General features: G+C 58.7%; 1 protein-coding gene across 1 annotated transcript in view; it reads right to left on the reverse strand.

Annotated features, from left to right (window-relative positions):
• Window positions 1–14,396, reverse strand: part of RAPGEF1 (Rap guanine nucleotide exchange factor 1) — a 107,567-nt gene that overhangs the window by 14,269 nt on the left and 78,902 nt on the right. Inside the window, exons 13-14 of the mRNA XM_077768410.1 lie at window positions 4,127–4,399; window positions 1,323–1,408 (exon numbers count right to left, since the gene is read on the reverse strand). Coding sequence (XP_077624536.1) covers window positions 1,323–1,408; window positions 4,127–4,399 — 359 coding nt within the window. The remainder of the gene's footprint in view (window positions 1–1,322; window positions 1,409–4,126; window positions 4,400–14,396) is intronic.

Consider the following 14,396-nt stretch of genomic DNA (forward strand, 5'->3'; position numbering starts at 1 on the left):
GGGGGTGGTCTTAGCCAGGGCAGACGGATCAGGCAGACCCCGTCTGCAGGGGCAGCACTGAGGGGTGGCCCCGAGCGGGTGGGCGGGCAGCTCTCCTCCGTGGGCCCCTATCAAATGCTAACTTTTCCTCTGGCTCTTGCTATTTTAGCACCTCTTCATTTCTGCTCAGGCCTGGCAAGCGGGTACTGCTTGGCTCGGTGCCAATGACCCCAGAGGTAGTTGAACCTTGGCCTGCAGAAGGAGGAAAGGCTTGAACTTGTGGAGCATTTCACTGAGAAGCCAGTGCCCCCATGCAGTGCCCGATGGCAGAGCCAGAGTGGACCTGCAGGGCCACACATGCGGAAATCGACTACATGTTTCTTCACCAGGTCAGGTCTGACTCAGGCAAATGCTGAAAAGCGTTATAAAAGGTTAATGACATGTGGGGCACCCGGGTGGCTCAGTCAGTTAAGTGACCGACTTTGGCTCAGGTCATGATCTTGCGGTTCATGGGTTCGAGCCCTGCGTCAGGCTCTGTGCTGACAGCTCAGAGCCTGGAGCCTGCTTCCGATTCTGTGTCTGCTTCTCTACCCCTCCCCGACTTGTGCTCTGTCTCTCAAAAATAAACAAACATTAAAAAAAGTAAAAATAAAGACACACAACTAAATGCAATGAGTCCTGACTGATCTTGGATCCAAAAAAATAAGCTACACCAGTGGCTTGAGGGACAACTGGGCAAGTGGAAGATGGTTTGCGTATCAGGTGATATAAGGCAATTCATTATTACTCTCCTTAGGCGTGACAATGGTATTGTAATCAGGGAGGCTTCTAAGATATTTCGGGAGGCACAGTGAAGTACTTAGGGCCTGAACGTCACATCTGTAACTTACTTTCAAATGGCTTAACGACACAATATATACACATCTAGACACTCACAATAAAAAGTTTGGCAAGGGGGGGAGTGTCTTTTACACTCCCTTATTGCACTTGAACTTGGAAGAGGCCAAGGAAGGTTGGCCTGGGATTTGAGAAAGAAAATAGTGAAATGCTGTCCTGGGTGACTTGCACAGTGTATAATACGTGATCACATCATCAGGAAATAACGGCAGACCGCTTGCCGGAATGGAGCCTTTAAGGGTGGAATGATCAAGGATTTTTGTTTATTTGCATGTTTCTGCGTTTGCCATGTTTTCTACCTTGAACATGTATAATTTTGAGAGTCAGAAAAAGGGAAAGGATGCAAAGAGAAAGCCCCGGAGGCCTGTGCACTGCAGATGGGGGGCTGTTCTCCCTGGGGGGGCTCGCTGCTCTCAGGGCCCCCGCTCCGACTGGTCACTTCCTACCTTTCGCCGTCTCTGCTCTCCTTCCCGGATGCACCACTGCCCGACGAAGAGTCTCTAGGGTGTCCGTCTTTCGTAGCTGGTGATTCCTGAAAAGAGAAGTCAGCGCTGGGATTGTGACAGGGGCCCCGCGCTGGGCGCATCTGCTTCCCAGCGCTCCTGCCTGCACGCAGCTTCTGAGCGCGAGTTCCTCCGGAGCAACGCGAGATGCGAACAAGGGAGCCGTGAATGCGGTTACTCACGCAAGAAGTGCAAGGCCCGCCGGGGACCAGCATCTTGCCTTTGGGGACAGTGAAAGGGGCCCCTACTTATGACCGACAGCTGCCGTCCCACGCACCACCTGGAAGGAAGGACCCGCGGTGGCCGCTACTCAGTGGAGCTCAGCGAGGCAATGCGCCAAGGACTTCCTGCGCCCCCTCTCACTGACCCTTCCCAGGCCCTGTCGGTCAGCCGACACCACCGTGCCTACTTGCACACACAGACGCAGGCTGCAGGCTCTGCCCAAGACCACACAAGCTATAAGGCCGCAGCCTGGACTCAACCTCAGTGTTGTCTGCCTCCAAAACCTGTGACCTTGACCACCGTGCCTGCCAGGGTGCCGCAAGCCCTTGCCGCTTCCCAGTCAAGTCCTCAGGACCGCCACACACAGCCGCCTCCCAGCTCTGGCTCTAAGGGGTCTGGCTGCTCGAGGGCACGAGCGCCAGCCTGTCTCCTCCAGCAGCCTGGGCATGGGCATCCGCGCCCACCCCGCTTGGTGACCACACAGCTGTCTGGCGCCCCTGCTCTGCCACCGCGGCTGCCACAGAAAGCAGAGCAGCATGAACACACGGATCGGCCTCGTGGGGGGGCTTCGAGGTAAGATCGACACCAGACGTGGTCAGGGGCAGAGGGGAGAGCCACGGAAGGCCAGTCTGGGGTGGGATCCACTGCATGGAGGCTAAACTGGACGATGCGGGGGTGTAGGTCACCATCACTGGGGGGGACAGATGAGGGGGAACAGCAGCGGAAAAACAGCTTCCACAGACAGGGTTGAAGCCCACAGTGTCCTGTGACTCGCTACTAACTACCGTGGGGCTCGCCTCGTGTGGACGTGGAAGGTCCTGTGGGGGTGCCCCTAGCGGGGGGGGGGCTGTCTCACCAGGGGCGACCACACTGGTCATGGGCTGGGCCCTGTGAGCGGATCACCAGGGAGGGCTCAAGTCCTCACGGCACCTCCTCTCAAGGGACTCCTCCTTTCTCAAGCTTTTGACCTTGCTCGTGTCTTGCTGCAGCAAAACTCGGAGAGCTGAGCGCTCAACAGAACAGCTGTGTCCAGCAGGGGCAGAAGCCGGCTGAGGGCGGCCACAGCAGGCAGCGCTCCCCGCTCCCTTGAACGCGGCGGGGGGCCCCGGCCAGGCCCACCCAGCTTCCTCGGAGACTGTTCCTGTGGGGGCCGTGGGAGGAGGAGGGGGCCAAGGCCCGGGAGGCTGGGTGGCGTGGAAGAGAAGAGTCCCTCCCTCTGGCGAGGGGACGGAAGACGGGCCTTGACACCAGGAGACAGGACAGAGAGAAATCTCAGAGAGCGACCAACGCATGGCCAGGCCAACACTATGCCGCCTCCTGGCGTTTCCAGAAGACGCATCCGGCCAGGCCCGGAGAGCGCCACATGCGCCCTGAGCACGAAGGGAGGGTCTCCGCGGGGAGCCGCGGCCTCGCCCCACCAAGCCAGGGTGGCTCTGGGCCAGGCCACAGGGCCCAGCCGGCGAGGGGCCGGGGGCTCGGCCAGGCAGAAGCAGGGCCGGACCCTGCCAGGCCGGGCCGCACACACGAGGCAGCCCCGAGGCTACTTACTCCTCGGGAGGGCGGCAGCTCCTCGCTGCTCTGGCCAGAGGAATACAGACTGACGTATTCACCCTCCCCAGCCTCCTCGCCGGCGCGGTCACTCTGGGGGAGACAGGATGAGAGGAAACGCACATGTGACGGGCCCCCCAGCCAGCCGTCACGGCTCTGAGAGAGAAAGAGAGCAGCCTGCTGGGCCGGCCCTGACTGGGACCCCCCCCTTTCATGGGGAGGAAGAGAGGGGGGCGGCGGGTGCTCGGCCCTCCTTGGGGAGCTTCTCCCAGGCCAGAGAACGACGCCACTTTTGCTACCTCTTGCCTCCATCTCACAGGGGACGCAAGTTTCCCGCTGGCTCTTCTCCAGAGAGGTCAAGGGCCGTTCAACCTGCCCCAGCAGGAAGGGTGCCCCCCCACGCTGCTGGAGCGGGGATCGCGGGGTCCCGGAGGGAGCAAGGCAATGCACCAAGACAGGCCAGCTCGCTGCGGCGCCGCCCGGCCTGCCAGCCCTCACTGGGCCCCCCGGCCGGCCCCGGTCCGCCCGCCCCCCGACGAGGTGCTCGGTGAATTCAGCAGCACCGGCAGGCAGGTCGTCCCTCCTCGGCGCCAGCTGCAGCCTCAGAGTCCTCCGCCTGCACCTTTCTGCACGGGGTGCGTCCTCCTCTAAAAACGCACAACCAAACAGCAGAGGAGGCGCATTTTCTGTCTCGTGCTACGACTGTCTCTACATGGTCACTAATCCGTTTCTGGAAACTCGGACTCCCCGTCTCATGGGAACTTTGTACGGAAGGTTCCATTTCTGCTCTGAAACGGGCCCCCGTTTCACGCCGCGACCTTCTGCGGACCTCACGCTAGCCGCGCCGCCACAGGGCACGGGCCGGCGGCAAGCCTGGCTGCCACCCGGGGGAGGCGGCAGCAGACTCACGGACAGCGACACGGCTGTGCTCAAAACGTGCAGCCCCACGCGGAGGGGTGCGCGCGCGGAGTTCTCACCGAAGGCGTCGGGGGCGAGTCAGTGAGAGAGGATTCGGAAGGAAGGCAGACAGCGCTCCCGGGAAAGCTGCTCTCCTGGGCAGGCGAGAGGGGCCCGTCCGCGGTGCTGGCAGGCAGACGGCCCACGGGGGGCACCGCCAAGTCAGAGCTCGGAGACGGGTGGACGGGCGGGAAATGTGGAGAGGAGGAGGAGGCAGGCGGGAGGAAAGGCTGAACGGAAGCTCGGCTGTGAGGCACGGAGTCCTGGGAGTAGGACCTAAACACGGACTTGTGCTAGAGAATCAGAGCGGCAGACAGACACACGGACGGGCAGGCGGGAGGAAGAAAACAGACAAGAGAGAAAGTCGTTAGACAGGTCAGCCGCGGAGGGGAGGGCTGTTCGCAGGACTCTAGCGAGGACCGCCGGGCAGGCCGAGCCGACCCCCGAGGGCCCCCGACCCAGGCGCGCCCTCCCTCGAGCAGGGCCTGAGGACCGGCCAGCGCCATCCGCGGTGACTGAACAGAGGGGCGCAGGTGCCCCCAAATGCGCGCAAGCCCCGTGCGCTGTCCAGGAGATCCCACTCTCTGCTCTGTCATAGACGTCAGCCCACAAACTCAATCCAGGCCCCCATCCTTCTGGAACCCGGTGGCTACGTTCAGCGTGTGCACTCAGACAACGGGTCATATTTACTCATTCTGAGTCTTCTGGACGAACCTCTTTGGTTTTATCCCTTAGAAGTCAAACGCTGCAGCCTTTCGAATACCGTAACCCACTTCAAATCCTTTAGGAAGGGAAGCCTTACAAATGGGTGGAAGGATCGTGCAATCAAAACTGAAAATGTCTATGAGGGCATTTCCCTTCCTACCCAATCTTTTCTTTTTTGTAACCAATGGAGGGATCTTGCAATGCCTCTGATGCCACCACAGAGCCGCAAGGCTACACTCTCCCAAACTCTCACGGAGAGAGAGAAGTCTGAGGCCAGGCTGAGGGGGGGACAGTGAGCGCCCGCAGCTTCGGAGGGCCGACGAGCACTGCCCAGGCCTGGGCTCTGCTGTGGGACGGACACAGGAGCTCTGGGACCAGGGGCCACCAGGCTGAGAGCCTGAGACGTCACCACGCCCCACAAAGGGCCTGACAAGCTGATGCTGTCACAGGGAAGCAGGAGAAGAGCCTGTGGAAGGGTCCAAAGTGCTGGCCAGGCTCACCTGCCTGCCGGAGAGGCCGGAGTTTGCCAAGAGCCAAACTCCACACACCTGTGCACACCGCTCCCTCAAATGTTCTCTGCGTTTTGCCACCGGATTTTCAGAAGCCACAGCCAAGGGAAAGGAGGAAGAAACGCAATTCTAAGCAGGAGGTTAAAGCCACTTACATCCTTTGGTGGTTTTGCAAAGCTACACTTTACGCTGGACCTAGAGCTGCCTCAACTCCACGGACAGGTGTGCTCCCCTTCCACCCTCCCTGCTGCCCGCCGGCCCTGGCTCCTTCCTGGCTGGCCTGATTAGTCTAAAGCTCCCTCTCGCTCTGTGGGTTTACATCAGACTCAGGACACCCACCCCAGGTACCTACTCACTCGCACACACTTTATTTCCCCATCTAACTCCCGAACTCAAGACCAACACCGTACGTGGTCACGTGAATTCGTGGGAAGTGCCGTCCACGTTCTGAGGGACAGGCACTGAGGGCTTAGATTCCTGGGAAGCTCCGTTCTCACAACCTTCCTAAATAAGCTGGGTGACAGGATGTCCAGCCCAGTGGCTCTCGTGCTGGGGGCTGCGGAGCCTGAACACCCCCAGTGCCCGCACCAGCCAGGTGCCACATGTCACTGACCTTTCATGGAAACCACCCAAGCCCAGGGGACTCACTCTGGACCTTGCTGGGGATGGTAGTGGGGTCAAGTGTTTGGTTTTGGGGACTCTCCATTCAACCCTGGTGAATGTCTCCCCATGGTGAGGCTCGCTCACTGGCCGGGAAAGGCCAAAGAGAAGACAGCGTGTGGAATGCACTGGCCGATGGACAGTAGGTACACCTTGTCCCGGGAGGTCACCCGAGAGAAGCCTACATGGCCCTTTCGGGCAGTGGCTTTGGTCTCACGCAGGAGCCCGGCTCAGCTCTGTTGCCTGCGTGTCCCCGAGGGCAGGGGCTGCCATGAGACCTGCTGAGGGATGTCTCTCCCTTGCGTGTGAATCCAACTAGTCTAGATATTAGGAGGTAGGGACCTTTGGGAGGCGCTTAAGAGCTCCCCTCCTAAATGTGAGCAGGGCCAGGAAAGAGGATCAGAGAGGCGCCTTGCCCTTCCACCACGTGGGGGTACAACTGGAGGTCTGACTGGAGGGAGGGCACCGGCCGTGGTGGTAGCCTGGGCTGGCACCACAGCCTCCAGAGCTGTGCTGTGTATAAGCGCCAGTCTGCGGAGCTGTGTGACAGCAGCTTGACAACATGAAGACAAAGGCCAGCTCTTCTGGGAGTCCGGGCACTGTCCTCACGGACCACCCCCGAAGTGTAAAGTCACTCGGCACTCGGGCAGGCCCTGTAGCAACGGAGCACCTGACAGACGCTCACAAGTGGTTTCTGTGCACTCACAAGATGAATCAGGTCTGACGGTACCTTCCTGACCAGCTCCGATCTGGCCAGTCCAGGGTGGTGGACTCATACGCACCACAGGTGCCTTTTCTGGGAGACAGCCCCAGGGTGACTGCTGAGCGCACACTCTCAAGTCACACAGACTGGGCTCCGGGCCCGGGCTCTCTCTTTCCACCCGTGTGATCTTGGGGGAAATAACCTGGTCTTGAGCCTCAGTTTCCTTCTCTAAAATGGCGCTTGTGGGGCGCACCTAGGGGGCTCAGTCAGTTAAGCGTCTGACTTTGGCTCACTTCATGATCTCATGGTTCATGGGTTCAAGTCCCGCATTGGGCTCTGTGCTGACAGCTCAGGGCCTGGAGCCTGCTTTGGATTCTGTGTCTCCCTCTCTCTGCCCCTCCCCTGCTCACACTCTGTCTCTCTCTGCTCACTCTGCCTCTCTCTGCTCACTCTCTCTCAAACATTAAAAAAATTGAAAATAAAATGGTGATTGAAATGCATGGCACTGTATGCTAATTAAGCTTGAATAAAAACACGCAAAGCGAAAACATTAGAAGACGGGGGCTCTGGAGGTCCTGAGTGCAGTCAGTGCTGCTCTGGAGCCCTCCTCCCTCGTCCTCCGAAATACCAGGAGGCCACGAGCTGAGGTATTCAGTGGGGACTGATACTAAAGTTGTCATCTAAGTGCCCACAACACCGGCTGACTCGCAGGAGTGCGCAGGGTGACAGACAAGCTGCCCCCAGGGCAGGAGCCTCGAAGCCCCCGCCCCCCCACCAGGATGTGCACCACCTAGGAGGAGGGGCGACTGCGGGGAGAAAGCAAGGAGGGGGGGCTGCCTCGCCAGGACAAAGGCTCCTGGGCTGCCTGCCCGCCCCGCCCCGCCCCTCCAGCAGCGGCAGCACCCCCAGCCTGGGGGCAGCAAGGCATTCCAGCTATGCAGGCCTGCTGGGCCGAGAGCCAAGCTTGAAGAATACCTTCCAGTGGGGAAGTGCCCTCAGTGCCCCTTTGGCAACAGTGGAGGGGAGGGCGCCTGGGGGCGCATCCTTACCCCATTTCCCGTAAGTCAGGCCTCCACGGATCCCCCAGAGAGTTCTCCCCAGGCCCTCTGAGAGCACATTTTTCACATGGGCAGGGAGAAAGGCAGGCTGGCCACTGAGCAGAAACGCCACTTCACCCCTGCCTGGAGTTTATTCTAGGACCTGGCTGCTGCCTGGCTCTGCCTCCGACAGAGCTGCTGCTTTCTCTCCGTAGCAGGAATTTTTATTTATAGCCAGAGTAAGGCTGTTTGGGCTGAGATTTTCGCCACGAGGGGGGCTGCCTGTCTGGAGACTGCAGATTTCTGGAGAAGATCTAGGCTTGCCAGAGCCAGTCCTGCAAAAGGAAGCAGCTGGGAGGGGGCTGCCTGGTCCCCAACATCAGCCTCGGTCATACAATGTGTCAAAGTGCCACCAAAACCCATCCGGTGATGATGATGCCTGCGGCTCAGCGAGGTGCTAAGGGTTTTGCACAAATCCTCTCGTTTAATCTACATGAAAGGCTGTTGTGATCCTTGTCACAAAGATGAAGAGACAGGCTGAGAGTGTGGGCCACGCACCTCGTAGGACACAGCGTGGCTCCTGAGAGGCGTGGGGGGCGTCTCACTCTGAGTGAGGGTTCTGGGCATATGACAGGCCCCAACCAGGTAATCCCACAGCTCCGTGGGCTACAGCCTCCTAACTCGCTGGGCGCTCTCCTTGGCTAAGTGCTTTGCGATGACCAGCACGCAAAAGGCAGTGAGCCGAGGCTTGATATACAAGCCGGGGACGCAGAGATAACATCTCTGTTATCGAGACAGAGACGCAGGAACCGGCCACCCGCTCTTCTGAAAACATGCACGTGAAAACCACCAGGAGTCCTCTGGCTGGAAGAAATGACGGAGGATGACGACCATTCACACGCTAAGAGGCAAAGCCACCCAGAGCTGGCTGGGCATCAGTTTTCAATGACACTTTATCTCCAGTAGAGTCTTGGCACGAACAATGACTCGGGGAGGAGCCCTGTGCTGTGCTGGCAAGAAAGCAGGAAGAGAACTTCAAAAGACAAATTCTGATTCCTCGCTGTAACCGCCATGATTGTCAGGAAGAACAGGGGTGCCAGCGGCTGGGGGCTACGGCCATGGGCCAGAGGGCCTCGGTGGCTCTGTACCTCCGTGGGGACCTGAGCTCCAGGCTTTGAAGAGCTCTCAACTCTACCAGTCGCAGAAGACGCAATAATCCGAGTGAATGGACCCACTGCCGTCAAGTGTCTGGGAAGCAGAGAAGTTGCCAGAGATTGGTCGTGACTGCACACTCTTGGCTCGGGCTACGCCTATGACTTCAGTGTTTTTGGACGCTGCTTACCCAACACAGATAAGCTATTGGACAGCTGGTTTTCAGGCTTAAATTCTTCTCCATCATTTGTGAGAAAACGCACGCCGAGGATGCTGCTGTTCTAGTGTTGGTTTGGGCCTCCTTCCCGTACAGAGAGGCGCTGGGAAGTCCGCAGCTCCGCTCCAGCCCAGGGCTCACAACTCCATTAGCCAGAGACTGCGCGTGTCAACATAAGCGACACGGCATGGGGCTAAGTTATTCCCCTTGGAAGGAAGCCCAGCTTTTAGCCACCACACAACACCCTCCCCCATCTCCAGGGAGGGGTCTCCTGGAGAGAAGCATGGCTGACGTGGCTCCTCAGGGAAGGAAGGTCACCAGGAAGGGCTCTTGATAACAGTCCTCATCACTCCGTGTGGCAGACTGGGAGCAAGACGGGCAGAGGGTCTCCTCTCTCCTTCCTCTTCCCCATCAACTACTTATTTACCAAAGCCCTTTTCCGAGTCTACCTCACGCTCAGCAGCGACCTCCTTCTTTGATGCCTCTGTGTTAATTTATAAGAACGGCGTTTTACGTAACGTGAAAAGGTAGGGTCCCAAAGCCAGGCGGCAGGTTCTGAGGCTGATGCCACCTGAGCGCTTGCTCCGCACGAGGCACGGAGAGGCACGTCGGTGTGAGTGCCAGGGCTGCGCATCTGATCAAAGAAAGGGAGCGTCAGCAGCCTAGTGGACCCAAAAAATACCTCCTCTCTTCTTGAATGAACGTCTTGGTGGGTGAAATCTACTTTTAAAAACTATTTGAAAATTCTAATTAGTATTTTATAACAAAGGGTGCAAAGAAAAACCCCCAAAAATGTCTTGCGTAGGAGAATTTTAGGTAGAAGGATGGGTGAAAGTTAGAAATGTACTGCATTTCTTGTCATGTGACATTTTTGCAACTGAATCACAAGATCTTCCTTGAAAACCACTGGTTTCAAGACCAAGGATTCTTGGCTAATCCCACTGCTGCAAAAATGTCCAGTGCACTTCAGGATGCTCCGTATACACCCACTAAATGTTAACCTTGAGAGCATCAATGCTTTACAGAAGGATTTAATACAGATTCAAAGGTTACTTTAATTCCATTCTAAAAGTCTGACTGAACTGTTTTTACCTGGTTTGGATTTTAACAGCATGCCAGGGGCTCTAATTTACACTTACTCTAAAGGTCTGTTTAGAGCCTGTAGCTACGCTGTGTAGTGGGTCAGAACACGAAGGAGCAACACTCCTCTGGACATCCTGCCTGTGTGTGGGCCTTTCTTTTCACCCAGCCTTACCGGGTCTCCGTTAGCTATTGGCAATCGAGCAGTTCATAAACGGCAGCCGACAGTGGGGATCTGGATTCCAGCTCCGGCTCTAACTGGAGACTCTGAACAAATGAAACAAGTCCACTTCTCCGGTCCGGTTTCCCCATCTGCCGAGTGGAGCGAGCACTCCCGCCCAGAGCAGTGAGGAAGGGCCCTCACATATGGACGAACAGGCTGAGATGGGAAGGCACGGTGAGGGTCCGTGTGCACAGACAGGACCCTTAGGGTTCAGGTCACCACAGGACCCTCACGAGGACCAGTGGGGTCCTTCCGGCACCCAACCAGCTGGACCGTCATGGACGGGGTCAGGGGCACACCTCCAGCGAGGGGCTGTCGCTAATACTTGGGTCTGAAGCTGGCCAAGAGCAATGACCATCCAAAATGCTGTGAGCAGCGGCAAAACCGCAGGAAGTCTTCAAGGTGAGGGGGAGAAATGGCTGAGTCACAGAGGCTGCTTCTGGAAGTCTCCAAGGCCCAGCGTCCCCAAGTTCTGGTCTGGGGCCTGGCAGACAGCAGCCAGGGCCTTCTGGGTCAGCAGGAAGGAAAATGAGGAAGAAATGGGGCTTTTGGCCACAGCGCAGGACCGGCATGTCTGATGCACGCAGGCGGAGGGGCTGCCGCGCGGGGCCGGCACCCGCTGCCCTAACAGAACGCAGGGGAGTGGGAACGCGGGCGCGATGGCGGGCGGAGGGAGAGGACCGCGTGCCTCCCTGCCTCTGGGGGAATGGACACCCTCCCAGCCAGGCTGTGGTCACAGAGCACCTGCCGCTTGCTGGCTCGGCCCTGAGCTATGTACCAAGGCTGCAAGCACGTAATAAGTCCAGTCCTTGCCCTCAGAGGACTTACGACCTTAAGAAAAAAGAACTTGAACTTAACAAAAGAAACAACTTCCCAGTGTGGGAATAAACTACCAAAACGCCTCCCTTTTTATTAAACGCTGGTTGTGTGCCTTCCACGACATTTCTCACTTCACATGTGCTCTGCCTTTAATCTCCACAACTCGGGGCTCCCATCACTGAAGAGGAAAGGGCGGCCTACTGATATGGAGACAGCATGCTCAGGTCCACCCTGCGAACAAGGAACAAGGTGGGGGAGGTGATGGGGGCCACCAGGAAGGGTGGGGCAGACGACAGAAGTAAGGATGTGCGGGANGACACTGCAATCTGACCAGCGAGAAGCGGGCCCGGTGGCAGGAAGACCAGTGGGGAGGCCAGAGCGGCCGTGCCGGGGGCGGGGAGCAGGGGAGCGGCTCCAGGGCTGGAGGTGGGGAGCTCAGGGCCTAGGAGGACGCGCAGCAGGGCTCGGGGAGCGGCCGGACACGTCACATGGCAGTGTGGTGTGTGTGTGGCCAGGGAGGAAAGACAGCCCGCCGTTTCCTGCTGGGGCACCTCGGGGACAGTGGGGACATTCTGAGACATAACAAGGATGGGAGCAGAGGGGCTCGGCCGGGCCCGCACCCGGCAGGCATGTGGGGTCTACTTCCTAATCCCAGGGAGATGAGTACGAGTCTGGTGAGGGGCCCGCACTTGCACTTGAGGACGCCCCACGGTGTTAGGGCCCCCCAAGAATGGGGGCAGAGTACGAGTCTACAACTTCCAGGGTGTGAAACCCCCAGAGACCCCCCAGCCTCTGAGACCGGGAAGGACCATGTGGCACAGGAGGTGCCGGGGGCCACTGTGCGGGAGAGCCCAGCAAGTCCGGCAGGCCAGCGGAACCGCCCGGCCAGGCCAGGTGGGGCTCGGGGAAGATGCCCCATCCCTGGGCCCCCAGCGCCGTCCACAGACACTCCCCCGCTCTTATCTCTCAAGGCGAGCGAGGTGTAAGCAGGTCAGGAAACCACAGAGGCAAGATGTCATCAAGAAGCAGCAGGGCAGAGGTGAGGAGACCGGGGCTTCTCTTTTCCCTGTGTGTGCGGAAGACCCGTGCGGGGCCGAGCCCGCACCCTCCTCCCCGTCCCCACTCCAGTCTGTCCCCTGCACCTTCCCTTCCCACTCTCTCGGCCCACAGTCTCTGCAGTAGCTGCTGGGCTGCTGTTCAAGGCAGAAAAGGCGAGTGACAGGTGCCTTCGTGGGACTTCAGGGGCCTCCACGTGTCTCAGGGCCTGGGCCCTGGCGGTATTGCCGGGAGGGGAAGGCATGGCAGAGAAACACGGTCTACGAGGCAGGCCTTCTAGGGAAAGCGTATGTGCTGATGTACAAAAACCCGGGTCCAGCACCTCAGGGAATCGCTCTCTGCCCAGAATGGGACACCAGCTGCTCTGCAGTCCCCCCCAACCCCCCGCTTTTAACTGAAGTCCTCGAGATGATACACACTGGATTTTCTTACTCTAAAAACGCTGTTTTACAGAAATGGCAATTATCATAGGCATCTCTCAAGTTCTTCTCAAAACCTGGGTCTTCCGGCAGTTTTACCTACTCAGAATCATTCTGGAAGCCAAGATGGTAAAGAAACATTTCAATGTACTCCCAGCACCTGGGCAGATCTTTTAGTGACAGTCAAATGTGTGCACCTTGCAGTCAGCGAAGAAGGATGTGCCAGAAAACAGCCTCAGGGACGGAGGAGGGTGACTGTTCTAACGCCAACATTTCAACCCCTGGAGGGCAGTGGCAACCCTGACGGTTACTGCGAGATTCTCAACACCCTGGTCAAGGGTCAAGTGCATATAGACCCCATCCAACTTTTAAGATCCTTTCTGGAGTCGCAAGACCAGGGTTCGGAAGCAAAGCCGAAGCACGCCCGAGAAGGGGCCTGGGAATTCAGTGCAGGGCAGGGAGGGCCGCCTCCGGAAGGACGGGGACTGGCGTGGAGGTGGAAGGCGGGTGGCCGGCGTGGCGGGGCTGTGCTGAGGACACAGCAGGCAGCCCCAGGGTACCAGTGAACCGGGAGAGTCTGGGGACAGAAGGGGAGGACCCCACTATCAGGTCAGAGCAGTGTGTAGGAAGGCACGTCCCTGAAGTGCCTTCCAGTGCTCCCGCGGGCCAGGTACGCTGCCAGCGCCCAGCGGGGTCCTATCAGGGACGGGGCCCGGCCTCCCTGCACTTGGCTCTCCATGGCTTTCCCGCCTCTCACTCACTCCTCACGTCCCTGAACACCTTCCTCTATCTGACACCCCAGAGAGCACAGGCCTGTCTGGGCAGACGTTCACATTTCCCATGATGCAGCACGAGCTGGGCAGGACGGGAAGTTTGTGGACTGCGAGCGAACGCTTCTCCGGGATGAGAGCCGAGCAGACGCAGTGGCAGATGTCAGGAGGAGTGTGCGCACCCCCTGGCCTGAACCCCGAGGGCCGTGCTCAGGGAGGAGCCTCTGGGGAAGTGGGTCTGTCTCAGTTAAGGTGCGCTGACCCCGAGGACACGTGGGAGGGCGGGCTCTGCTCACTGCCCTCAGCCAGCTCCCCACAACCCCACCCCTCGAGGACTCACACTCACGGTGACCTTGCAGAATGCACGGGAGGCCTCCAGGTAGGATGGAACATCCTTTGTGCGGGACATCTTGGACGTGTCTTCCCTGACCTTTGCCCCGTGTCTCCCTGAAATCCTAACTGTCCATCAGGCAGTGGTCCAAGCGTCACCTTTCCCAGGAGACTCTGCCTGCCCTTGTCCTGGCTCCACGGCCCCCAGTTTCCACGACCGCCCGTGACTCAACTGGGCTCACGCCTACCCTGCCCCAGCACAAGTCTCTTCCACGCTTGTTTATTCTGCCTACGGAACAGCAAGCGCTTGTCGAGGGTGATGGGGCCATCTGGGCCACTCTGGGTCCTTCCTGTCGCATGACCGGCATGAGAATCCCTGCGCTTGCTGAATTAAACTCCACCTGGAACGCCAGGAAGAGCGGACAGGATGCTTTTACAGCCCTTCAATCAAGCTTGGCCAGTGCAGCCTTCCTGCTCCAATTCAAGGGGTTTTCAATGGCTAACCTTCCGGTAGGAATAACGGGCCGCGGACAAGGTGCGGCGGCGTCAGACCCGACCACCGCTGCACCCCTAAGCGGCACTCCTCCAGAACTCTGTGGTGGGCGGGTGG

Source organism: Crocuta crocuta, unplaced genomic scaffold (genome assembly GCF_008692635.1).
Source record: "Crocuta crocuta isolate KB4526 unplaced genomic scaffold, BGI_CrCroc_1.0 scaffold35, whole genome shotgun sequence".
Lineage (NCBI taxonomy): Eukaryota > Metazoa > Chordata > Mammalia > Carnivora > Hyaenidae > Crocuta > Crocuta crocuta.